Genomic DNA, 27,038 nt, shown 5'->3' with positions numbered 1-27,038 from the left:
TTAAGCCCAAGAGTTTGAGGTTGCTGTGAGCTGTGACACCATGGTACTCTACCGAGCACAACACAGTGAGACTCTGTCTCAAAAAACAAACAAACAAACATACAAAAAAATGGGCTGTACTTAGAATCAGACACTTTTACAAATGACCTAGCAAACTGGCAACTGTGACCTGCTTCCAGGCAGAAAAAAACTCTTTTGATTTAGAGCTCTCTTTAAAATTAAGTTAACCCCAAGTCTCTTTTTCCGACCAAAAATGATTAAGTTAATAAAAGATCTTATAATCACAGCGCCTGTAACTCAGCAGCTAGGGCGCCAGCCACATACACTGGAGCTGGCAGGTTCGAATCCAGCCTGGGCCTGCCAAACAATAATGACAACTACAACCAAAAATTAGCTGGGGTTGTGGCGGGTGCCTGTAGTCCCAGCTACTTGGGAGCCTGAGGCAAGAGAATTGCTTAAGCCCAGGAGTTGGAGGTTGCTGTGAGCTGTGATGCCACAGCACTCTACCCAGGGCAATAAAGTGAGACTCTGTCTTAAAATAAAATAAAATATCATCCCAGGGATGCAAGGCTGGTTTAACATACGCAAGTCCATAAACATTATCCACCATATTAACAGAGGCAAAAATAAAGATCACATGATCCTCTCAATAGATGCAGAAAACGCATTTGATAAAATCCAGCATCCTTTTCTAATTAGAACACTGAAGAGTATAGGCAAGGGTGGCACATTTCTAAAACTGATTGAAGCATCTATGACAAACCCACAGCCAATATTTTACTGAATGGAGTAAAACTGAAAGCTTTTCCTCTTAGAACTGGAACCAGACAAGGTTGTCCTCTGTCACCTTTACTATTCAACATAGTGCTGGAAGTTCTAGCCAATACAATTAGGCAAGACAAGGAAATAAAGGGAATCCAAATGGGAGCAGAGGAGGTCAAACTCTCCCTCTTTGCTGACGACATGATCTTATACTTAGAGAACCCCAAAGACTCAACCACAAGACTCCTAGAAGTCATCAAAAAATACAGTAATGTTTCAGGATATAAAATCAATGTCCACAAGTCAGTAGCCTTTGTATACACCAATAACAGTCAAGATGAAAAGCTAATTAAGGACACAACTCCCTTCACCATAGTTTCAAAGAAAATGAAATACCTAGGAATATACCTAACGAAGGAGGTGAAGGACCTCTATAAAGAAAACTATGAAATCCTCAGAAAGGAAATAGCAGAGGATATTAACAAATGGAAGAACATACCATGCTCATGGACAGGAAGAATCAACATTGTTAAAATGTCTATACTTCCCAAAGCAATCTACCTATTCAATGCCATTCCTATCAAAATACCAACATCGTACTTTCAAGATTTGGAAAAAATGATTCTGCGTTTTGTATGGAACCGGAAAAAACCCCGTATAGCTAAGGCAGTTCTTAGTAATAAAAATAAAGCTGGGGGCATCAGCATACCAGATTTTACTCTGTACTACAAAGCCATAGTGCTCAAGACAGCATGGTACTGGCACAAAAACAGAGACATGGACACTTGGAATCGAATTGAAAAACCAAGAAATGAAACTAACATCTTACAACCACCTAATCTTTGATAAACCAAACAAGAACATACCTTGGGGGAAAGACTCCCTATTCAATAAATGGTGTTGGGAGAACTGGATGTCTACATGTAAAAGACTGAAACTGGACCCACACCTTTCCCCACTCACAAAAATGGATTCAAGATGGATAAAGGACTTAAAGTTAAGGCATGAAACAATAAAAATCCTCCAAGAAAGCATAGGAAAAACACTGTAAGATATTGGCCTGGGGAAAGACTTCATGAAGAAGACTGCCATGGCAATTGCAACAACAAAAATAAACAAATGGGACTTCATTAAACTGAAAAGCTTCTGTACAGCCAAGGAGACAACAACCAAAGCAAAGAGACAACCTACACAATGGGAAAGAATATTTGCATATTTTCAATCAGACAAAAGCTTGATAACAAGGATCTATAGAGAATTCAAATTAATCCACATGAAAAAAGCCAACAATCCCTTATATCAATGGGCAAGAGACATGAATAGAACTTTCTCTAAAGATGACAGATGAATGGCTAAGAAACACATGAAAAAATGTTCATCATCTCTATATGTTAGAGAAATGCAAATCAAAACAACCCTGAGATATCATTTAACCCCAGTAAGAATGGCCCACATCACAAAATCTCAAAACTGCAGATGCTGGCGTGGATGTGGAGAGAAGGGAACGCTTTTACACTGCTGGTGGGACTGCAAACTAGTACAACCTTTCTGGAAGGAAGTATGGAGAAACCTCAAAGCACTCAAGCTAGACCTCCCATTTGATCCTGCAATCCCATTACTGGGCATCTACCCAGAAGGAAAAAAATCCTTTTATCATAAGGACACTTGTACTAGACTGTTTATTGCAGCTCAATTTACAATCGCCAAAATGTGGAAACAGCCTAAATGCCCACCAACCCAGGAATGGATTAACAAGCTGAGGTATATGTATACCATGGAATACTATTCAGCCATTAAAAAAAATGGAGACTTTACATCCTTCGTATTAACCTGGATGGAAGTGGAAGACGTTATTCTTAGTAAAGCATCACAAGAATGGAGAAGCATAAATCCTATGTACTCAATTTTGATATGAGGACAATTAATGACAATTAAGGTTATGAGGGGGGGAAAGCAGAAAGAGGGATGGAGGGAGGGGGGTGGGGCCTTGGTGTGTGTCACACTTTATGGGGGAAGACATGATTGCAAGAGGGACTTTACCTAACAATTGCAATCAGTGTAACCTGGCTTATTGTACCCTCAATGAATCCCCAACAATAAAAAAAAAGATAAATAAAAAAACAATAAAAAAAAAATAAAATAAAATAGAGCTTGCTTCGGCAACACATGTACTAAGATTGGAACAATACAGAGAAGATTAGCATGGCCCCTGTGCAAGGATGACATGCAAATTCTTGAAGTGTTCCATATTTTTTAGAATGTAAATGTCTTAACACAATAACTAAGAAAATGCCAGGAAGGCTATGTTAACCAGTGTGATGAAAATGTGTCAAATGGTCTATAAAACCAGTGTATGGTGCCCCATGATCGCATTAATGTACACAGCTATGATTAAAAAAAAAAAAAAGAAACACTAAGAAAGACTGAAAATTAAAAAGACATAGCCAGATACAAAGCAAATAAATAAATAAATAAATAAAATAAAATAAAATCAGGACCAAGGAAAGAATTCCCAGTATTATCACTCTTATGCAACATTGAAATGAAAAGATCTCACCCCCTACAATAAAACAGAAAGAAGTAAAGATGTACAAAACTGACTATAAAAAAATATACAGACGGGGCAGTGCCTCTGGCTCAAAGGAGTAGGGTGCTGGCCCCATATGCTGGAGGTGGTGGGTTCAAACACAGCCCTGGCCAAAAACTGCAAAAAAACAAAACAAAACAAAACAAAACAAACAAACAAACAAAAAAACAGAAAAATTGTCAAAATTGCAAAGAAGTTATTGTTATAAAAATCAACTTCATTTCTAAACAGCAGCAATAATGTAAAATATGCTTTAGAAAAAGATACTATTCCCAATAGCAACAAAAATCAAAAGCCTACCTAGTAATAAAACTAACAAAAGATGAGCATGATCTTTACTGAGAAAATTATAAAATCTCACTGAGAACATTAAATAAAATTTCAATAAATGTAAAGACATTAAAATGCCCACTTAAAAGTATCCATGTATATATATGGAAACTTGATCTATGACAAGAGCTAATATTGCAGGTGAGGAGAGAAAGAATGGATTGTTCAAAAATAGTATTGGGAACAAAACAGGGTAGATGGACTTCTCCCAATTTCTTCTGCTAAGTGTAGCACCCCCCACTCCCCCACATTATTGTATAATGTGGAGAGAAGACAAATGGGTAACATCCTCAAGAAACAAGGAAGATAAAGTAGTGAATTCAGATTTCTTTTTACCCCACAGCCTGGCTTGGGTGCTGGGGAAGCTGACACCCAGAAACACCAAGGGCCACTGGCCAGAACAAGCTTCTAGAAAAGCCAAAAGACCAGGAAAAGGGCAGTCTAGTAAGATAAAAAATTTGACCATAACTGCCTTACTCCAGCCAAACAGTCACCTCCTTCCCCACCAGCCACGGTGAATGAGAAGCCTGGGCTTTCACCTCCGTGTGGCAGACCCTCCAGTCCCCCCTCGGGTGGTGTCAGTGAAGGCCACATGGAGCCCCTCCCTACAGTCCAGCAGAAAAGAGGCACCCACCCCCATATATACACCAAGGTGGGGAATGTGGACTTTTGCCTCCACCTCACAGCAAAGAAGCAGCACCTCTCTTCTTCCACCACTGTTTAGTCAGAGGTCTAGTAACAGAAAATTTAGATAAGATACAGAGTCTCAAGTGATTGAGTGAAAAGAGCTAATCACACACCCCAGCACTGAGATGACACAAATGTTGGAATTATCTCTCCAGGATTTTAAAGCAGCCATCATAAAATGCTTCAATGAACAACATGAATGTGTTTGAAGTAAATGAAAAAATAGAAATTTTCTGCAGATAAGTAGAATATATAAAGAAAAATCAACTGTAAATTTAGAACTAAAAAATAAACAAAATAAAAAACTCACTAGATGGGCTCAACAGTGGAATGGAGAAGATAGAGAAAATAATTTGAAGATAGAACAATATAAATCACCCAAACTAAACAACAGAGAGGGACTCTATTCCTTTTATAATAGTGCCAAAGAAGATGAAATAACCTAGGGAAATAACCTAACAAAGGACGTGAAGCTCTCTATAAAGAGAACTATGAAATTCTGAGAAAAGAAATAGCTGAAGATGTTAACAAATGGAGAAACATACCATGCTCATGGCTGGGAAGAATCAACATTGTTAACATGTCCATACTACCCAAAGCAATCTACAGATTTAATGCAATCCCTATTAAAGCATCATTGTCATACTTTAAAGAACTTGAAAAAGTAGTACTTCATTTTATATGAAATCAGAAAAAAACCTCGAATAGCAAATACATTACTCAGAAATAAGAACAAATCGGGAGGTATCACAATGCCAGATTTCACACTATACTATAAATCTATAGTGATCAAAACAGCATGGTGCTGGCACAAAAACAGAGTGGTAGATTTATGGAACAGAATAGAGAACCAAGAGATGAACCCAACTACTTATTGTCATTTGATCTTCAACAAACCTATCAAAAATACTCAGTGGGGGAAAGATTCCCAATTTAACAAATGGTGCTGGGTGAACTGGCTGGTGACCTGTAGAAGATTAAAACTGGACCCCCAACCTTTCACCATTAACAAAAATTGATTCTCACTGGATAAAAGATTTAAACTTAAGACATGAAACTATAGAAATACTAGAAGAGAGTGCAGGGAAAACACTTGGAGAAATTGGCCTGGGAGAATATTTTATGAGGAGGATCCCCCAGGCAATTGAAGCAATACCAAAAATACATTACTTGGATCTGATCAAACTAAAAAGCTTTTTTTTTTTTTAAACTAAAAAGCTTTTGCATAGCCAAGAGCACAGTAAGTAAAGCAAACAGACAACCTTCAGAATGGGAGAAGATATTTCCAGGTTATGCTTCCAACAAAGGTATGATAACTAGAATCTACAGAGAACTCAAATTAAACAATAAGAAAAGGATAAATAACCCCATTTCTATGTGGGCAAGAGACTTGAACAGAAATTTCTCTGATGAAGACAGGCACATGGCCTACAAACACATGAAAAAATGCTCATCATCCTTAATCATCAGAGAAATGCAAATCAAAACCACTTTGAGATATCATCTAACTCCAGTAAGATTAGCCCACATCACAAAATCCCAAAACTACAGATGTTGGTGTGGATGCAGAGAGAAGTGAACACTTCTATACCTCTGGTGGGAAGGCAAGCTAATATGACCTTTTTGGAAAGAAGTTTAGAGAACACTCAAGGAACTAAAAGTAGACCTACCATTTGATCCTGCAATTCCTCTACTAGGTATATACCCAGATGATCAAAAATCATTTTACAACAAACACATTTTCACCAGAATGTTTATTGCAGCCCAATTCATAATAGCCAAGAATGGAAACAGTCCAAGTGCTCATCAACCCATGAATGGATTAACAAATTGTGGTATATGTACACCATGGAATACTATGCAGCCATAAAAAGATGGAGACTTCACATCTTTTATGTTTACCTGGACGGAGCTGAAACATATTCTTCTTAGTAAAGTATCTCAAGAATGGAAAAAAAAAAAGTATCCAATGTACTCAATACTACTATGAAATCAATATATAACCACCTACACACTCATACGAATGGCAAAACATAACTATAGTCCAGAAAGTAGAAGGGAAGAGGAGAGAGAAGGAGAGGGGAGGGGGGATATGGGAAGAGGGGAGGGGGGACATGGGAGGAGGGAGGGCATTTGAGGGAACCTCCCCTAATGGGCATGATGCAATGGTACATTTCAAAACTGTTAAGAAATGAGTATAATTGTGTTGGATGTGTTACTTAGTTCAATGTAAACATTTCACATTGTATATCGAAGCAGTACCCTGAATCCCATAAATGCATCAATGTACAAAGTTATGATTTAATAAAAAATAATTAATAAAAATAAAAAATAAAAAAGAAATAAACAACAGAGAGAAAATAGGTTTAAAAAGAAAAAAAAAAAGGGGGCGGCGCCTGTGGCTCAGTCAGTAGGGTGCTGGCCCCATATGCCGAGGGTGGCGGGTTCAAACCCAGCCCCGGCCAGACTGCAACCAAAAAATAGCTGGGCGTTGTGGCGGGTGCCTGTAGTCCCAGCTACTCGGGAGGCTGAGGCGGGGGAATCGCTTAGGCCCGGGAGTTGGAGGTTGCTGTGAGCTGTGTGAGGCCACGGCACTCTACCGAGGGCCATAAAGTGAGACTCTGTCTCTACAAAAAAAAAAAAAAAAAAAGCACAGTGTCTCAAGGTCTAAAAGACCTGACATTCATGTCATCAGAGTCCCTGAAGCATAAGAAGAATGATAAGGTGCTAAAGAAGGTATTTGAAGAAATAACGGCTGAAAATGTCTCAATTTGGCAAAAGACGTAAACCTACAGATACAAAAAGCTGAGTGAATCCAAATAGGGTAAACCAAAAGAAATCTATGTCAAGAGACATGATAGTCAAACTTTTGAAAACTTTTGTGCATCAAAGTACATTGTCAAGAAAGCAAAAATGGCAGCCTTTGGAAGGCTGAGGCAGGTGGATCACTTGAGCTTAAGAGTTCAAATGAGCCTGAGCAAGAGCAAGACTCTGTCTCTACTAAAAATAGAAAGAGTAGCCAGGCACTGTGGCTGGCGCCTGTAGTTCCAGCTACCTGGGAGGCCAAGGCAAGAGGACTGCTTGAGCCCAACAGTTTGAGGTTGCTGCAAGCTATGACGGCACAGCACTTCCAGGGCAACAGAGTGAGACTCTGTCTCAAAAAAGGTGGGAGGCTGGAGCAGTGGCTCACGCCTGTAATCCTAGCACTCAGGGAGGCTGAGGGGAGTGGATTGTCTGAGCTCACTAGGTTGAGATCAGCCTGAACCAGAGCAAGACCTTGTCTCTAAAAAAAATAGCTGGGCTTTGTGGTGAGCACCTTTAGTCCCAGCTACATGAGAGCTGAGGCAAGAGAATCACTTGAGCCTAAGAGTTTGAGGTTGCTGTGAGACATGATGCCATGGCACTCTACTGAGGGTGACAAAGTGAGAATCTGTCTTAAAAAAAAGAAAAAAGAAAAGAAAAAAGAGATAATGTACAGAATGGGAAAAATATATTTGCAAATCATGTATCTGACAACAGTCTATTATCCAGAATTTGTAAAGAACTCTTACAACAACAAAAAGACAAACAATTCAGACAAAAAAAATTCAACAACAAAAAGATAAATAATGCAAACAAAAAAATGGGCAAAGGACTTGAATAGGCATTTATTTCTCCAAAGAAAATATACAAATGTCAAATGAGCACATACAAAGATGTTCAACATCATTCATCATTAGTGAAATGTGAATTGAAACCCCAATGAGATACCACTTTACACCCACTATGATGGCTTTTTTTTAAAAGAAAATTAACAAGTATTGGTGAGGATATGGAGAAAGTAGAACTCTCATACAATGCTACTGGGAATGTAAAATGGGGCAGCCACTGTGGAGGATGATTTGTTAATTCCTCAAAAGGTTTGACATACAATTACTACATGACCCAGCAATTCCATTCCTAGGTACATATCCAAAGGAACTGAAATCAGGTACTCAAATACTTGAACACAAAAGCTCATAGTAGCACTATTGACAATAGTCAAAGGCGGAAACAACTCAAATGTCTATCAATGAATAGATGAATAAAAAACCTGTGGTATGCCAGCCCAGCGGCTCACATCTGTAATCCTAGGACTCTGGGAGGCCGAGCCAGGTGGATTGCCTGCATTTACCCATTCAAGACCAACCTGAGCCAGAGCAAGACCTCACCTTTAAAAATAGCTGGGTGTTGTGGAGGGCGCCTGTAGTCCCAGCTACTTGGGAGGCTGAGGCAAGAGAATCGCTTGAGCCCAAGAGTTTGACATTGCTGTGAGCTATGATGCCATGACACTCTACCAAGGGTAGAGTGTATATACACACTCCACACACACACACACACACACTCTCCACACACACACATCACAGGTCTGTGAGAGATATGTATGTGTGTGTATACAGTGAAATATTACTCAGCCATTGAAAATGAAATACTAGGGTGGCGCCTGTGGCTCAGTCGGTAAGGCGCCGGCCCCATATACCGAGGGTGGTGGGTTCAAACCCAGCCCCAGCCAAACTGCAACCAAAAAATAGCTGGGCGTTGTGGCGGGCGCCTGTAGTCCCAGCTACTCGGGAGGCTGAGGCAAGAGAATTGCTTAAGCCCAGGAGTTGGAGGTTGCTGTGAGCTGTGTGAGGCCACGGCACTCTACCGAGGGCCATAAAGTGAGACTCTGTCTCTACAAAAAAAAAAAAAAAAAGAAAATGAAATACTAGCTGGGCGTGGTGGTGGGTGCCTGTATTCACAGCTACTCAGGAGGCTGAGGCAGGAGGATCACTTGAGCCCAAGGGTTTGAGGTTACTATGAACTAGGCTGATGTCATTACACTCCAGCCTGGGCAACAGAGAGATAACTTGTCTCTTAAAAAAACAAGAAAAAACAAGTGAAGCACTGATACATCAATAATAAGCAAAATAAAATAAACACAAAATGTCCATATTAAATGAAATATTCAGAAGAGGTTAATCCATTGAAACAGAAAGCAGATTGGTAGCTGCTGGTGGTGGTGTTAGGGGGCGACTGGAGAGTAACTGCTTAATAAATACTGGGCTTTATTTTACAATGATAAAAATATTTTAGAACTAAGATAAAGGTAGTGGTTTTATAGCATGTTGAATTACATACTTTAAAATAGTTAATTTTATGTTATGTGAATTTCATCTTAATTTTCTAAAATCCTCATTCTTGTCATTGTATTGTGATTGTATAAATGAATATCCTTACATCTTTATTCTAAGGAAATGCATACTGAAATTTTGGGGAGGAGAGAAAAAAATCATGATATCTGCATTTTGATCTTAAATAGTCCAAGGGAAAAAAATTATAAAACAAATATTGGAGGCTGGGCATGGTGGCTCAGGCTTATAATCCTAGCACTCCAAGGGGCTGGAGTGGGAGCATCACTTGAGCACAGGAGTTCAAGACCAACCTGAGCAAGAGTAGACCCCATCTCTGCTAAAAATAGAAAAATTAGCCAGGCATTGTAACAGGTGCCTATAATCCCAGTTACTCTGGAAGCTGAGGCAGGAGGATCACTTGAGCCCAGGAGTTTGAGGTTGCTGTGAGCTAGGTTGAGGCCATGGAACTCTAGCTTAAGTGACGGAGTAAGACTCTGCCTCAAAAAAACAAAATTATAAAATGAATGTGAAAAAATGCTAACCATTGGTGAAGCTGTGTGAAGGCCACATAAGAATTCTTTGCTGGGGCTAGACACCTGTAGCTCAGTGGTTAGGGCACCAGTCACATGCACTGGGGCTGGCAGGTTTGAACCTGGCCCAGGCCTGCTAAGCAACAATGACAACTACAACAAAAAAATAGTTGGGCATTGTGGTGGGTGCCTGAAGTCCCAGCTACTTGGGAGGCTGAGGCAAGAGAATCATTTAACCCAAGAGTTTGAGGTTGCTGTGAGCTGTGACACCACAGCACTCTACCAAGGGCAACATAGTGAGACTCTGTCTCAAATTTAAAAAATAAAGAATTCTTTGCTGGAAACTTCTTATAAGTTTGAAATTATTTAAAAAAAAACCTACAAAAAAATCACTATTTTATTTTATTTTAGAGACAGTTTCACTCTGTAGCTCTAAGCTAGAGTACTGTGATGTCAGGCCTCACAGCAACTTCAAACTCCTAGGTTCAAGTGATCCTCCTGCTTCAGCCTCCCAAGTAGTTGAGGCTACAGTTGCCCACCACAATGTTAGGCTAATTTTTCTATTTTTAGTAGAGATGGGGTCTTGCTCTTGCCCAGGATGCTCTCAAGCTCCTGAGCTAAATCAACCCCTCTGCCTTGGCTTCCCAGAGTGCTAGCATTACAGGTAGGAACTACCATACAAGGGCAACCACATTTTTAAAAAAAGGCACCAAGAAGAGAGTAAAGAGGCAAGCCTAAAACTACAAAAAAGATATATGCTATACATACGCTAACAAAAGATTGGTATTCACAATTTATAAAAAGCTCTCATGAATTAATAACAAAAAATAAAAAACCTAATAAAAATGGGCAAAAGACATGAACAGGCATTTTACAGATGAGAAAATACAAACGACCAATAAATGTATAAAAAGCTGTCCAATCTTAGTAGTAACAAGAGAAATAACAAATTACAATCATGAAATACCATCTTACATCCACCACATTAACCAAAATAAATCTGGCAATACTAAAATTTGAAGATGATGTAGAATAATGGAGCTCAATACAGTGCTGGTAGAAGTATAAAATGATGCAACCCCTTTGTAGGCCAATTTAGTATGATCTTTTAAGTTGAAGATGTGTATACATTTCATTCAGCAGTTCTACTCCTAGGTACATTCATGTAATCAGAAGAAAATTCTTACACACGTACACACAGGATCATGTACCATAAAAATTTTAACAACATTGTTTGTGTTAGAAAAACTTGAAAACAATTGAAATGCTCAATAAATAGGGAGTGAATGATACGCTTTACAATAATTCTATGTAGCAGGGACAGTGAATGAACTAGAGCTATCAATATTGGATAAAGCTCATAACCTAAGGTTGAACAATAAAGGGAAGTTGCAGAAGAAAACTCATACTGTAATATCATTTAAATAAAGTCAAAAATCATGAAAAACTAAAGTTTGTGGTTACCATAAAGAAAAGGGAAAGGATAAATAGAGAATTCAGAAGAGTGATTATCATGGGAGGAAGGAAGGAAGGGAGGGGACTATGATGCAGGAAACATAGAAATATAGAAAGTAATGACAATGTCTTCAACCGACTCAGCAATGATTTGTTTTTTAATCTCTGGGGTGGGAATTTAACTCTGCATTATGTATTCTTTATTCCTTTACAGATGCGTAAGATATTTTATAATAAAATGTCAAGAAGATTTTCAGACTCAAATTTTTTTCCTCCCTACTGGGAAATTCCAGCTACATAATCTTCACATATGTCAGCCCATGTCTACCTGCCAATTTCTTTCCCATGGCTTTAATGTATAATTGGAAAGATCACCTATTAAGTGCCTCATACAAACTCTCTTACAAAAGAATCATCAGAAAGGCAGCCTTTGTATCCAAAGGTGAAGACGTGACCAGAGTCCTTCTGCAAAACCAGAGAAAGACACCGGGGGGAGCTATTTAACCACTCAGGTGCCTGGTTGTTTTTCCTCCCCCTTGGCCACTTGATGCAATGGAGCAACAGAATGGAAATTAGGAGACTGGAATCTGTTTCCAATTTTCCTCTAACTTTCTGTGTGGTCTTTGGCAAGTCATTCCCTCTGTCTGTTTCCTCATCTGTAAGAGGAACTAGACAGCCTCCTTTGAGAAGCCTTTCAGATGGGAAATTCCATGATCAGTAATTATGTATAATAAATCATTCCTGGATTTATGAATTACAATGAATAGTGGCTGATACACATGAAGTCCTGTCAAGCCTCAAGAGATTAAAATAATTCAGGGGTGCTTATATGGAGGGTATAATAGAGACATATAGCTATACTCATAAGGCAAATTATAATAGCCAATGAATGGGCATATTCTTAGATGGAAAAGAAAGCTGACTTTTCTTTTTTTTTTTTTTGTAGAGACAGACTCTCACTTTATGGCCCTCGGTAGAGTGCCGTGGCCTCACACAGCTCACAGCAACCTCCAACTCTTGGGCTTAAGCGATTCTCTTGCCTCGGCCTCCCAAGTAGCTGGGACTACAGGCGCCCGCCACAACACCCGGCTATTTTTTGGTTGCAGTTTGGCCGGGGCCGGGTTTGAACCCGCCACCCTCGGCACATTTCTAAACAAATGCATACCTTTCCTACTGAAGAACATCACTGCTTATAATTCAGTTTTATGAAAATAAGCAAGTTTACCTTAAATTTAATCTTGGAATCATTACAGTCGGAGTTTGGTTTCACTACGTCCTCCCGCTGCACTTGAATTTCAAAAACTGGCTTCTGTGACACAGAAAGAAATCAACATGTAATCAATAAGATCAAGACACATTGATCATTAAGCATATCTAAATCATATGTACTAGGAGGTCAATATTTTTACAGGAAGAATGTTAAATTATAATGCATTGCTGGTGAAGGTGGCATTTAACCCCCCTTAGCACCCGTCAAAGGTAAGAAGAGAGGGATTATTAAGTAGTTATAGAATATGTAATTTACTCTTCACTTTAACCCAACTAGAATGTACAACTACTTTGGGAATAAGAATGTTTTTAAATTAATTAAGAAACTAGTATAGAGATGTTTAACATCAGGTCTTCAAAAACCTGTATATGCCACCACTTAATTGTAGTCCTTTAATACACCTTCCCTGATACATCAGGCCTTCTGATGGCAGCACTTGGGGTAGGCTCTACACAAGCTAATTGTAGACCTACAAGGTATCTTATAAGCAACAATAGAAATTGAGACACAGAAAGTAAAAATCCTATTAAGTTTTTGGCACAAAGACACTGAAACAAATTTAAGACTTGGAAGCAAAAAGAGAACGTGAAACTTTCCTTTCCTTCCTTTTCCTTCTCTGGGCTGTCTGTGTGACCTGCACATTAAGGAATCAGAGCAGAGGGGACAAGGTTACAGAAGTGTCAGCATGCCTGAAGGCCAAAGAAATGGACTGGTGAGGCAGTAGAGGGTTTCTGTGGTGCTGGTGGTTGAAGAATTGAGGGGTAGGGCTGGGGAGTGTAACATGAAGGCTTTTATTTATTTATTTATTTGTTTTGGAGAATCACAGCAACTTCCAACTCTTGGGCTCAAATGATCCTCTTGCCTCAGATTTTCTATTTTTAGTAGAGACAGAGTCTCTCTTTTGCTCCAGTTGGTCTCGAACCTGTGAGCTCAAGGAATATACCCGTCTTGGCCTCCCAGATGCTAGGATAACAGGTGTCAGCCACCATGCCCGGCCAACATGAAGGCTTTAGCATGTTCTAGGGCCAGGGAGGAAGGACAATGAAAGGAGGGCACAAGGAGGTGTTGGGATGTTTGGTGGCCAAGGAAGCATTAACAGAGTGATGCACAGGAAAGGTGGCTATTTTTACACTGATAAAACTAAAAAATTGAGCAAAAGTGTAAATATCTTGATGTTAATAGAACCCATAATCCGAGGATAACGGAACCACTGTCAGAGAAGTAATTTTACAAAAGTGAATGATTATTTGCCATTAACATTGTATAAAAGAAAAAAGAATAGAGGTGCACGGTTAGAAAGAAAACTGAAATGTTAGTTTGTAATTGGAGATATATATTAACTCATCACTTTATTTATATAGATAGATAGATGTATGTATGTATATATACATCCATAAATATTTTCTAGCTCTGTCCACTGGAAGAGGCTAGAAACCAAGGAGCTCACTAAATATATCCAGGTTTCTAAATACCACCTTGGAGTGAGAGGACCAGGGCTCCTGGGACAGGAAAAATACACTATGAGTCTGAAATATCTTTTTGTGCCAGAAACTAGGAAAGTGCTCAAAAAATGATGAGGGCATGCCAAGAGGACACAGTATCCACCTTGAAGGGGGTTTCCACAGGCCAGATCTGGGGGAAATTTGAGTATAAAAATAATGTCAATGGATACCACACGCTGAAGGAAAGAAAAGTAATGAGTTCATGCTAATATGAATGAGTTACTGACTAAATGAATGAGTAAATGGGAGAAAGGAAAGGCCTTTCTTACAGTAGAACACCAACTAATAAATGTAGAAGGACAGACAGAAATAGAAAATCCCAATAGGCCATCACCATCAGGATGGAAGTGGATTCAGACAGAGATTGGTCGGTCTACAGATGCTAAATTTTTGGGTGGCGCCTGTGGCTCAAGGAGTAGGGTGCTGGCCCCATATGCCGGAGGTGGGGGGTTCAAACCTGGCCCTGGCCAAAAACTGTAACAGATGCTAAATTTAATAGGTGAGGCTTGATGAAGAAAAACATGCTGGTGTCAGTTCAGAATATTCCCCCACAAAAAACTATTCAATTATAAAGGGAAAAAGAATGGGTTTGGGGTGGGAAACCCTGGCAGACACCAACTTTTCTAAGTGAATAATGTTAACATCACTAGCAGTGGGATAGGATGACCTTGAGTGCCCCCTGGTGTGAAGCAGTGGGAAGAACACAGCACCATTTCTGAGGAATTCCTGCCAAGAACGCACGGCCTCTAAGACTAGTCAAAAGGAAAAATCAGATTCAATTTGTGAACGACCCTTCTGATGTTATGATAAAATAAAACTGACATACTTGGTCTTCATTCCCAGTTCCTGCCCAGAGCTCCTAAACTCCTCATAAATTCTTGAGTGAATTTGGGCATCTTTTGTTATAATATTTGGTCTTAGCCCTAGGTTTCTGACACAAGAGTTTCTAAGATCCTTAGAATCTCCAGAGGTGTAAGGTGGAGGGTTTTTTTTTTGTTGTTGTTTTGTTTTGTTTGTTTTTTGAGACAGAGTCTCACTATGTTGCCTTTGGTAGAGTGCTGTGGTGTCACAGCTTACAGCACCCTCAAACTCTTGGGCTTAAGCTATTCTTGCCTCAGCCTCCCATGTAGCTGGGACTACAGGCGCCCACCACAATGCTCAGCTATTTTGTTGTTGTTGCTGTCATTGTTGTTTAGCAGGCCTGGGCCGACTTCAAACCTGCCAGCCTTGGTGTATGTGGCCGGTGCCCTAATCGCTGAGCTACAGGCACCAAGCCAAGAATGTCTTTTGTATGCCCCTAGAGAGCTTCAGGATGGGGACAGGTCACCAGGAAGACCAACCTTATGATGAGAGGATGGGAATTTTTAGCCTCACCCCCAGACCTCCAGGGAGGGGAGATTGAGCTGGTGATTGAGCCAATCACCAAATGATCAGTCATTTAATCAATCCTGCCTATGTAATAGAGCCTCCATAGAACTTCTAAAGCAGTGGTTCCCAACCTTCCTAATGCCTCGACCCTTTAATACAGTTCCTGTGGGTCCTGACCCACAAGTTGAGAACCACTGCTCTAAACGGGGCTCAGAGTCTGGGTTGCTGAACGCATCAAGGCACTGGGAAGGTGGCACATGCAGAAAGGCATGGAAGCCCTGCACCTCTTCCCCCAAACCTTGCCCTATGCATCTCTTCCATTTGGCTGCTCCTGAGTTGTATCCTTTATAATAAAGTATCATAAATGTTTAATGGAAATGTAAGTAAAGAGCACCTCTGAGTTCTGTGAGCTCTACTAGCAAATTATCAAATCCAGGAGGGGGATTATGAGAACCTCTGGTTTGTAGCCTGCCAATCAGAAGTGTAGGAGACCAAGGACTTGAGATTGGTGTCTTAAGTGGGGAGCAGTCCTGTGGGACCCCCTTAAACTGTGGGATCTGATGCTAACTGCAGGAAGATAGTGTCAGTATTGAATTGAACTGATGGATACCCAGCTGGTATCTGCAGAATTAGAGAACTGGTTGGTGTGAGAAAAAACTCACACATAGGTGTCCAGAGTGTTCCGTGAGTAGAGCCAAATCCTAACAACCTTACAAGATGAAAGGTCTGTACTCTCAAAAACTGTCAAGGGACAGGGAAATGACAGGGTAGGACTGGGGCACTGTGTTCCAAACTGAAGGAGAAGGAGGAGGCTTGACGTGTTACTAGAGTGGTTGTAGACCAGAAAGCCAAAGGCATGGTTGGAACAGTTGGTGAAACTTGAATGGGGTCTGAATATTGGGTAGTACCTTTGATTCAGTGTGGATTTCCTGCTCTGGAAGGTTATATGGCGGTTATGTAGGAAAATGTCTTTTGGGGGTGGGCAGAATATTGCAGAAGGGCTGAGGGGCTTCATGTCTACAGTTTGCTCTCAAATGGTTCAGAAAGAGGCGATGGTAGAATCTACACACACATACACATGTACACACCCACACCCACACCCACACATACACACCCCCCCATACCCACACTCATACACATATACACACATACACACACATACACACACATACACACCCACACCCACACATACATATACACACCCACACCCACACATACACAACACACACACACACACACCCACACCCATACCCACACTCATACACATATACACACACACACATACACACACATGCACACACACACATACCCCACATACACACACACACACACCCATACACACCCCTCCCAAATGTGGTACAAGATACTACTGATCGAGGAATCTGGGTAAAAAGAATATGAGAGTTCTTTGTCCTATTCTTGCAACTTTCTGTAAGTTTGAAACTATTTCAAAGGAAATTATTTTTAAAATGTTTAATGAGGCAAAGGGAAGGATTTAAATAGAAGATTAAGAAGGAGGAGTCCTGAATACTGGGAGGGCACATACAGCTATTTTTAAAGCTCAGTCAGCCTCATTCAACACACAGTGCCTACAGAGAGCAATCTTTGATTATATATATCTATATATTTACCTCCAATAATCACATTGTAGAACTTAGGAGTTTAATACTAAAGATTCAGTTTCCATTATTTTATTTTTCACTAAATATGTTCCTTTGTACTACAGAAAATTAAATATCATGCTTTTTTTTTTGCTTTTTATTTTTTTAAATTTTTATTTATTTATTTATTTTTTTATGAGAGACAAAGTCTTACTTTACCACCCTTGGTAGAGTTCCATTGCATCACAGCTCACAGCAACCTCCAACTCCTGGGCTTAGGTAATTCTCTTGCCTCAGCCTCCCAAGTAGCTGGGACTACAGGCGCCTGCCACAACTCCTGGCTATTTTTTGTTGTAGTTTGGCCGGGCCGGGTTTGAACCCACCACCCTCGGCATATGGGGCCGGCGCCCTACCCACTAAGCCACAGGCCCAGAGTTTCTTTTTTCTTTAGGGATGTCTTGCTCTGTCACCCAGGCTGGAGTGCAATGGCAGGATCATAGCTCACTGCAGCCTCCAACTCCTGGGCTCAAGCAATCCTCCTGCTTCAGCCTCCTGAGTAGCTAAGATTGTAAGTACATGCCACAACACCCACCTAATAAATTGCTCTTATTGTGTGCTATCACTTTATATATCTTAATTTGATCTTCACAACACTCTATGAGCTTGAGACTATTATTATCCTTATTTATAGAGGATGAAGCTGAGACATAGAGAGATTATCTTATCCAAGTTAGTGGTGGAGTTAGGATTTTAACCCAGGCAGTCTTGCTCAAGAGTCTATATTTTTCATATATTTGTTCTTTTTTTCCAGAGCTCATTTTTAAGCTTCTTCAAGACAGGAATTATGTCTGTATCTGTGCTTATTTTCTTCCTCAAGGTGCTATTTGGTAAGTAGTTGTGGACTCACAGGCTGAGACCCAGTGGTGGAAGCCTTGTTACAACCATTCCCTAGATGGTCATCAGTTCACTATGACCTAAGCATGATCTCTCAAGAGACTACATGAAGGTATGTCTAAAAGGCTCAGCGCTTGTAGCTCAGTGGTTGGGGCAGTGGCCACATGCACTGGGGCTGGTGGGTTCGAACCTGGCCAGGGCCTGCTAAACAATAATGACAATAATAATAATAATTAAAAAAACATCCGGGCATTGTGGCGGGTGCCTGTAGTTCCAGCTATTGGGAAGCTGAGGCAAGAGAATCACTTAAGCCCAAGAGTTTGAGGTTGCTGTGAGCTGTGACGCCATAGCACTCTACCCAGGGTGACATCATGAGACTCTGTCTCAAAAAAAAAAAAAAGTTATGTCTGAAAGACAAAATGTATGGCACAGAATATGAAGTCAGAGAAAAAGGCGTCATCAACATTAATATCGAGCAAAATCTCCTTTATAGTTCAGCCAACAGGGACTGAATAACATCCCCGCCCCCAAATGACTGGCATTGAGTTAAATACAGAAACGTGAAAAATATGGGTGAACCTTTAACCATGAGCTTTCCTAGAGAAAAGCTCCTGGGCAGAGCATGGAGTGAAGGCTGACTGCCCAGCCCTGCAGATGAGAAAAGAGCATCCAGGCTGGGAGGACAGGGTGAAATGAGATCCTAGCAGGTAAGAGTGAGCTGTGTCTGGGAGAGAGTAAGGGAACACCCAGATGGCCCAGCAGTTTTCAGGAGCACACACCTCCCAGGGTGCCCCCTTGGCATTCGATACAGCAGCCCTCCCAGAAGGGGGTTTGTATGTACAAATACTCCAACCCTCGGAACTGCCCCCAAACTCAGGGTGACCCTATGCCCCCATTTGCCCAGGATAGTTCCAGTGGATTCCCACCCTTCTAGCGTTCCTTCTGGTAAGTGTTCCTTTCATTCTCAAAAGCATCCTGGATGGCATCATAAATTATATGGCCACCTCACTCAAACCCCACTTTATGCAGCCTGCCATTGCAGATTATTTTACCTCTCTCCCAACTTACTCCAAATCCCATTTTTCCCTCTTTGGTAGATGGGGACATGGAGCCTGAGTCATGTCCATTGACTTAACTCCCTGTGCAATCATTGGTAGCATTAGCTGTGACTCGTATCTTTCTGATGAAAAAAAAAAAAAAGAAAAGGCCCCCAGCTGGGCTGTGGCTCATGCCTAAAATCCTAGCACTCTGGGAGGCCAAGGTGGGTAGATAGTTTGAGCTCACAAGTTCGAGACCGGCCTGAGCAAGAGTGAGAGCCCCATCTCTACCTAAAAATGGAAAAACTAGCTGGGTATCATGGCCAGCACCTGTAGCCCCAGCTACTTGGGAGGCTGAGGCAAGAAGATCTCTTGAGCCCAAGAGACCGAGATTATTGTGAGCTATGATGATGCCATGGCACTGTTCCGAGGGCAACACAGTGGGAATCCATCTCAAAAAAAGAAAAATCCTCAATTAGAAATGAGAAACTCACATGGCTTACTGAGTGGTTTTAATGACCAAATCCAATGGGCTGCATATGTGATTTGACAAAACACACACATACAGTGTTAAACAGAATCCAGAAATTGGTGTATTCTAAATCTTGTAGTGGCTTTTATTCCACTTAAAGCCTACTAAAATAAGAGGAAAATATGGTGTTTCAAAGAAATGCAAATACTACCTTTCCAGACACTCAGAGACCCATTAGGTACAAACAACTGCTCTTAAGTAATTAAAGTCTATAGTGTTAGACAAGTGTCTCAATAAACACACCTACTACCACATTTTACGGGGGGGAAAATTAAATGCTTATTTACATTTGCTTTCAGATTTAAAGTTGAGCAGATGTCTTGAGGACCTTCTGAGAATCAAAATGCTTATATAAATCCTTCAAATAAAAAAAAAATTATGCCATTACAAACTTTCTATTGACTTCTGTCACCGATTCAAAATATTGGTATGGTTTTATTTCAGGTTTGTGTAGACCAAAGAATGAAGGGCACTGGTCCCATCTAAAACATTTTAAATACTCAGGTTGCTTTTTCTACTGTAAATGTCTTTGCGGGAACTACACAAGAGTTCTCTGCAGAACTGCGGTTTACTGAATGGAAAGGATTTCTTTAATGAGCTATTTTGAAGATTTTAGAAATTTTGATATGATATCAGAATTACTTTGTCAAGTCTGAATTATGTTTAAATGGGAAGTTAAAACTACAGCATATTGCAGCAACATTTACTTGGAGTTTTCTCTTCATTTATTTAAACTCAGCAAGTAGTTTAAATAGACTATATTTGCAAACTAGCCTAATTGTTACTGGAGTTATTGGTAGATTTGGTGAGGTGAGTTTTGGGTTCCTACTATGTTCAAGATCCTGGGGTAGCACCTGTGGCTCAAAGGGGTAGGGCGCCAGCCCCATATGCCGGAGGTGGTGGGTTCAAACCCAGCCCTGGCCAAAAACTGCAAAAAAAAAAAAAAAAAGTGATGCCAAGATCCTGTAACAGTTACTAAATGGGGATAAAAGGTCATATGATTGTTTTTTATTTTTTATTTTTTTGAGACAGGGTCTCACTCTGTGCCTGGGCTGGAGGGCAATGGTGCTGTCACAGCTCACTGCAACCTCAAACTCTTGGGCTCCAGTGATCCTCCTACCTTAGTCTCCCAAGTAGCTGGACCTATAAGCACATGCCCAGATAAATTTTTAAAATTTTCTGTAGAGATAGGGTCTTGTTTTGTTGCCCAGCCTGGCCTCAAACCCTGGGCTCAAGCAATCCTCCAACCTTGGCCTCCCAAAGTACTAAGATTACAGGTGTGAGTCACTGCACGCAGCCTTAAAAGAACATTTAAGGGATTCTCAGGAGTGGCCTTTAATCTATTAAGGAGACATTCCTTATACTGGATTTTAACAGAAAGAAAAATGGAGTGGAGAATGGGAAGGGTGAAAAGAATTCTAGGCATAGGCTGGGTGCCCGTAGCTCAATGGTTAGGGTGCCAGCCACATGCTCCAGGGCTGGTGGGTTCAAACCTGGCCTGGACCTGCTAAACAACAACAGCAAAATAGCCAGGCCTTGTGGTGGGCACCTGGGACCTCTCTAGTCCTAGGTACTAGAGAGGCTGAGGCAAGAGAATCACTTGAGCCCAAGAATTTGAGGTTGCTGTGAGCTATGACGCCACAGCACGCTACTGAGGGTGACAAAGTAAGACTCTGTGTCAATAAAAATAAATAAATAAATAAATAAATAGAATTCTAGGCATAAGGAACACCTGAGGCAAGGGCGCTCAGGTAGAAAGTGTGAGAGATGTGGGAAAGAGGCAAGTGTTGTTGGGTTGGATGATGAAGGAGAAAGGGTCACAGGACCTGCTGGAGTGTCTTCATGATGTATGCTAAGGTTGCATCTAGTTTTGGAAGTCTCTGGACAAATGAGTGACATGATTAAATCTCTGCTTGTAGATCTGAATTAGAATTGGGAAGAGATGGAGGCATACAGCAGATGTGAGAATTTTTGCAATTGTTCAAAAACTTTAAAAAGTAATATGGGTGCAAACTAGGATAGCAGCAGTGGGAAGAGAGAAGAGGGATGGGTTTTTAAAAATCATAATTCAAATCCCCAGGACTTGGCAGCTGTTTGTATTGAGGAGCTGTAGGGAATGGGTGTTCTGAGACAGCACTGAGGGTTTGAGCCCAGATAGGTGGAGGTTGTGAAAACATCAAGATAAACAGAGGCCACAAACACAACCTGGGGTGAGTGAAGTTGCTTGGTCCTGGGTATCCTGAGCCTGAGGTATGGGGGAGACCAGTGTTCATGATTATAGGTGTCTAATACATTTCTCTAATGAATGCAGGAAGAAGGGAAGGAAGGGAAAGAAGAAAAGGGAGGGCACTTTCCAGACGTGGTAAATACTCAGGTGGATAGGCAGGCCTATGCCTCCTCCAGAGCAGGAGTGAGCGCATGAGACGCCAGGGAAAGGATGCAGAGGGGGACTCAGACCGGCTGAGGGCAGGGAGCTTGGGCACAGCACAGTAGGGAAGAGAAAGAGCCAGAGCAGAAACAGTTGGGCATGTAGGACCAAGAACCAGGAAGGCAAAGAGTTGCTGAAATCTAGGGAGTCAGGAGGCTCAAACAGAGGTCAGAAGACTGAGGAAAGGCCACTAGAGTTGTGTTGTAGAGTTCATCCCTGAGCATTGATGAAGTGCCGTGTCTGATGCTAAGAGCTTGGTCTGCCTTTCCCTTCATGCCCACCCTACGGCTGCATCAAGCAGTTTAGATCCATTAACTGACCCTGCAGGAGGAGGAGGCTCACACCTGTAATCTTAGCACTCTGGGGGGCCAAGCCTGGTGAATTTTTGAGCTCAGGAGCTCAAGACCAGGCTGAGCAAGAGTAAGATCCCCATCTCTACTAAAAACAGAAAAACTAGCTGGCACCATGGTGGTGCCTATAGTTTCAGCTACTGGGAGGCTTAGTCAGGAGGATCACTGGAGCCCAAGAGATTGAGGTCGTTGTGAGCTATAATGCCATGGCACTCTACCAGGGCAACAGAGTGAGAATCTGTCTTAATAAAAGAAAAAGAAGAAAAGAAAAAAGGAGCTGGGTGGCTCACACCTGTAATCCTAGCACTCTGGGAGGCAGAGGTGGTTGGCTAGAGCTTGAGCTCATGAGTTCAAAACCAGCCTGAGCAAAAGTGAGACCGGATCTCTACTCAAAAAAAAAAAAAAAAAAGAAAAGAAAAATTGAGGCAAGAAGCTCTCTTGAGCTGGAGTTGGAAACTGCTGTGATCTATGATGCCATGGCACTCTACCCAGGGTGACAGCTTGAGACTTTGTCTCAAAAAAAAAAAAAAAAATCTGTTAACTGACTTCTCCGAAGTCACATAGCCAGTAAGTGGAGGGCAGGGTCTTTTCACCAGCAAGGCCTCGCCCCAAACCTGTAACACTTACACACTTGGCTGAGTGCTACAATACGGTGGTGGTGGGGAGCCAGATCTTAGCAACTGGAAAAGAGAAGGGGAGAGGAGCTCACGTTTATTCTATGCTTACTGTGTACCTAAGAACTGAGCCCAGTGCTATATGTGAACATAGACTACAGGTGGTGACAGCAGCTGGGCGGTGATAGCTGGGGGAAACAGGATGGTGGCTCTTTCAAGAATGAGCAGAATGGACCCTGTTACCCTGCCTGGGTCCTCTGCTACAACATGGAAACCACTTTACAAAACAGAAAACTGCATTAAAATGATCTTCTTTAAACTAGGATTATACCACTATAACAGAATGTAGTGACTTTATTTGCCTTCTTAATACACATGAAAAGTGCTATTTCCTATTTTCACTACATTGGTAAAAGAAATGTACATACCTTTTTGAGTTCGTTGCCTTTTTCTGTTGAGAGTGTGATATTTCCTTTCAATGTGATATTAATCTCTGGATCATAGGAAACAAAAGGAAAATAGGCCATGAGAACACAGGAGCTAGCGAAGGGAACAAACACCAATCACTGGGGTGAATTCTCTCCATCAGAAGGCATTTTTGTGAGGGGAGGAAAGTTCATGTTGGCCTCCTGAGGGAAAAGATCATTTCTCCCGAGCTGTAGTGGCCTTTGTGAAACACACCTCGGCCCTCCCACCCCCCCAGGGGATACAGTAAAGCTGTCATATTTGCACGGCTCCGAGAGAAACACGCAGGCTGTCTGCTCATCTGGGCAGCTGTTTTCAGCCTAGTCTTTGTCCCTTTGAAACAGCTGGAAACCCTGTGCATCCCTGAATGTCAAGATTGGGCAGGAGGATTTTTCTCCCTCTGTATCTAAAAAAGCCCTCAGGGAAGGGAAGGCCAGAGCTGTGCTAAAAGGCTCTGAAATCCAGGGAACTGCCAGGGACATGGAGGCTGTTGTGAATCAGCCTGTGGAGCAGCATTTGATGAACCTGGAGGAATCATGTGCTGTTATGCAGCCAGGACAGCCGTTAACTCAGGGGACTTAGAGTGATTTCTCCAAGTCAAAAATATCTGGGAAATTTGAAAAGAGGTTAGATAATTAAAGCTATATCCACCCAGTGCTAAAGCAAGTAGTGAAAATGAGAAAATCAAACCCATTGATTGTTGGGATGGGCTAATCCTCAGCCACAGTCTAGAACTCTCTGCACCCCCACTCCCCACTACACCCCATCTCTAGGTGTTTCTGTGAAATGCCAAGGCTGAATCCACAGGACCACCCTCCTCAACCTCCACCCCTACACCACCCTGCCATAGGTTCCATTTCATACCCTCCAGTGTAATGGCACCAGGGTCTATGAGACTCTTCCAATGAGAAATTCTAATGCCTGCTTCAGGCTGGGTGCCCGTAGCTCAGTGGTTAGGGCACTGGCCACATGCACCTGGGCTGGTGCGTTCAAATCCAGCCCAGGCCTGCTAAACAACAACAACAAAAATAGCCAGGTATAGTGGCGGGCACCTAGCTACTAGGGAGGCTGAGGCAAGAGAATGGCTGTGAGCTATGACATCACGGCACTCTACCAAGGGCGACAAAGTGAGACTCTGTCTTAATAATAATAACAAATGCCTGCTTCAAAACTAATCTGGAGAATGGTTTTCTACTTGTAGCAATCACCAGCCATTGATAACATAGAGTTGCATTATAAAGGTAGGACTGAGTCAGAGCTTCCACCTCTGACCTAATAGAGGCTAATAAATAGCCCATGGTAGGAGCCTAAAGCTGGCATAGTCTAAACCAGTGGAAAAGCTTACAAACTGACCCATTTTCTCCTAGCCCTAGCATAAATGCACCTCTGTGGAGGTCTGCATGCTGGGAACCAGGACAGTTTAGCCTGAGACCTTAACAGCTTGGGTTTGCAGCTTTGACCTGCAATCATGAGCAGACAAGGGCAATTTTGGAATCTTCAACCTGCATTGCTTTTCATCAGAAGGCTGGCCTAGTCCTTTCAGCTCCTTCCCAGGGCAGGAAACGGAGACAGGTCCAGATCTGAAATAGGACTCAGAGCAGACTCTTCATCCAGGAGGGGTCTGGGGCAGCCACCTGCACCGAGCCACCCTGTGCTAACTGTTCTATTGAAGGGTCAGTGGAGCACAGCCCCAAACTTTGCTGTCCTTTTCAAATGAGACCAGATGTGCCAAACCTTGGGGGAAAGCTCTCAGTACCTGTGCCACCTCTAATACCAGGGTTACGGGATTTTTCCAGAGCGCTCAGGTATTTGTATTGACCACTGAATTATTTATTTGAACTATATGAAAGTATCCTTTTTTGTAGATCATGTCATCCAAAATGTAATGTGTTTATCTTTACAATAGAAATTATGAGTAAAGTATAGGGTATTTGGTGGAAAGAGCACAACTCTAAGAGCCAGACTGGGTCGAAATCTCAGTTCTGTCATTTTTATTCAACAAACATATGCTGAATTCCTGCTATTTGCCTGGTACTATTCTAGGGAGTTGGACATAGAGTAGTGACAAAGACAGATGGACCCTGCTGTACATGGCACATTCTAATGTATGCTTATCTTCTGGGGCCACTTCCAAGCTAACTGATGTTGGGCCAGTCACTCAGCTCAGCCTCTCTGAGCTTCTACTAAGTGTTGTGAGGGTTAAATGCAATAATGCACATTAGGCCCGGCACACATTGGGGGCCTTCAATAAATGGCAGTTCCTGTTATTTTATTGTGCCTCATAGGCTCATAGAAGACTCCTAATAAATATTTGTCGACTGGAAAGCCTTGAAACGTACTGGGGAAACTTTCAAGGCCATCCCCTAAGAGCTCAGAAGCTAGAAACCACTGCAGGAGAATGTGTATCTGGGGCAGAGGCCACTGTAAGCAAAGCCCAGGGATCCCAGAGACCACTGCTCCCCACCCACTCTGCCACTCAGAGGACACCAGCTGCTGTCAGCTCCCAAGGCAACGAGGAGGGCAGCTGGTGTAGGAGGGATCAGGGAAGTGTGGTCTGGTTCGTCTTTCCAAATAGGCATGAAATCATTTCATCTGAAAAAAATAATTGTCAAATGTATTGATTGAGACAAAGCAGAGGTTGAGACCTCAAAGGAGGCCTAGAATTTACCTGTAGGAACTTCTGGTTTTAAGAAATCAGCACATTTACTAGGATTCACATATACCCTTGTTAACTAGTGTGATGAAAATGTGTCAAACGATCTATGAACCAAGTGTATGGTGCCCCATGATCATACTAATGTACACAGCTATGATTTAATAAAAATAAATAAATAAATAAATAAATAAAAGAAATCAGCACATACTTGGCTCCAGTTAATAAAAGGACCTGCAAATTAAGCAGTCTTTCCCCCACCTTCCCACCCAATTGAGTCACTAGTGTGAATACAGACAGAGAGTTACAGATTCCTTTTATAGCCCAGGCTGTAACAGGCCACACGGCCATCTCACAGGTTAGCCTGCACCATGGCCCGAACCCCATTTAAAGCTGGGTAAATCATGTTGCACAAGGTATACTAATAAGTGTGAAGTTGCTATCTAGCAATATAGCTGACGACGGTACCTTCACTGTCATCACTGTCCTGAGGTCCATCCAGCTTGCTGGGTCTTTTCATTGCAGATGATGATGGTGAGACCAACAACCGCACTAACTGCTTTTCATACAACTTTCTGGTGGAAGCTGAGGAAGAATGTGGAGGACAAGTTAAATTGTTCTGTTTTTGTATGTGATCCTAGTGGGTTTGAGGTATTTTATGATTCAGACCTTTATTTTTGTCCCTTACATTATTGGTTAATTATGGTTTTTAAAATGAGGTGGACTCCACAGTTACTCAACTCACGACTTCCCTTCTACAAACACATAGGTGTTGCCTCTATGGATTAGCGTCACAGTGAGGCATTGTACACATTTGAGAATATAACAGGCAAGGCTGTGC

The 27,038-nt window shown here is 41.6% G+C and overlaps 1 protein-coding gene and 1 non-coding gene across 2 annotated transcripts in view; one reads left to right on the top strand and one right to left on the bottom strand.

Moving 5' to 3' along the window:
- Positions 1 to 27,038, bottom strand: part of LEMD1 (LEM domain containing 1) — a 75,155-nt gene that overhangs the window by 7,743 nt on the left and 40,374 nt on the right. Inside the window, exons 3-4 of the mRNA XM_053607745.1 lie at positions 26,666 to 26,782; positions 23,508 to 23,572 (exon numbers count right to left, since the gene is read on the bottom strand). Coding sequence (XP_053463720.1) covers positions 23,508 to 23,572; positions 26,666 to 26,782 — 182 coding nt within the window. The remainder of the gene's footprint in view (positions 1 to 23,507; positions 23,573 to 26,665; positions 26,783 to 27,038) is intronic.
- Positions 2,912 to 3,016, top strand: LOC128597843 (U6 spliceosomal RNA). Its single transcript, XR_008383399.1, has one exon. It is a non-coding gene; the product is annotated as a U6 spliceosomal RNA (small nuclear RNA).

Source organism: Nycticebus coucang, chromosome 10 (assembly GCF_027406575.1).
Source record: "Nycticebus coucang isolate mNycCou1 chromosome 10, mNycCou1.pri, whole genome shotgun sequence".
Lineage (NCBI taxonomy): Eukaryota > Metazoa > Chordata > Mammalia > Primates > Lorisidae > Nycticebus > Nycticebus coucang.
Note: the sequence above shows the minus strand (reverse complement) of the source record. Positions and strands in the feature narration are given on the sequence as shown.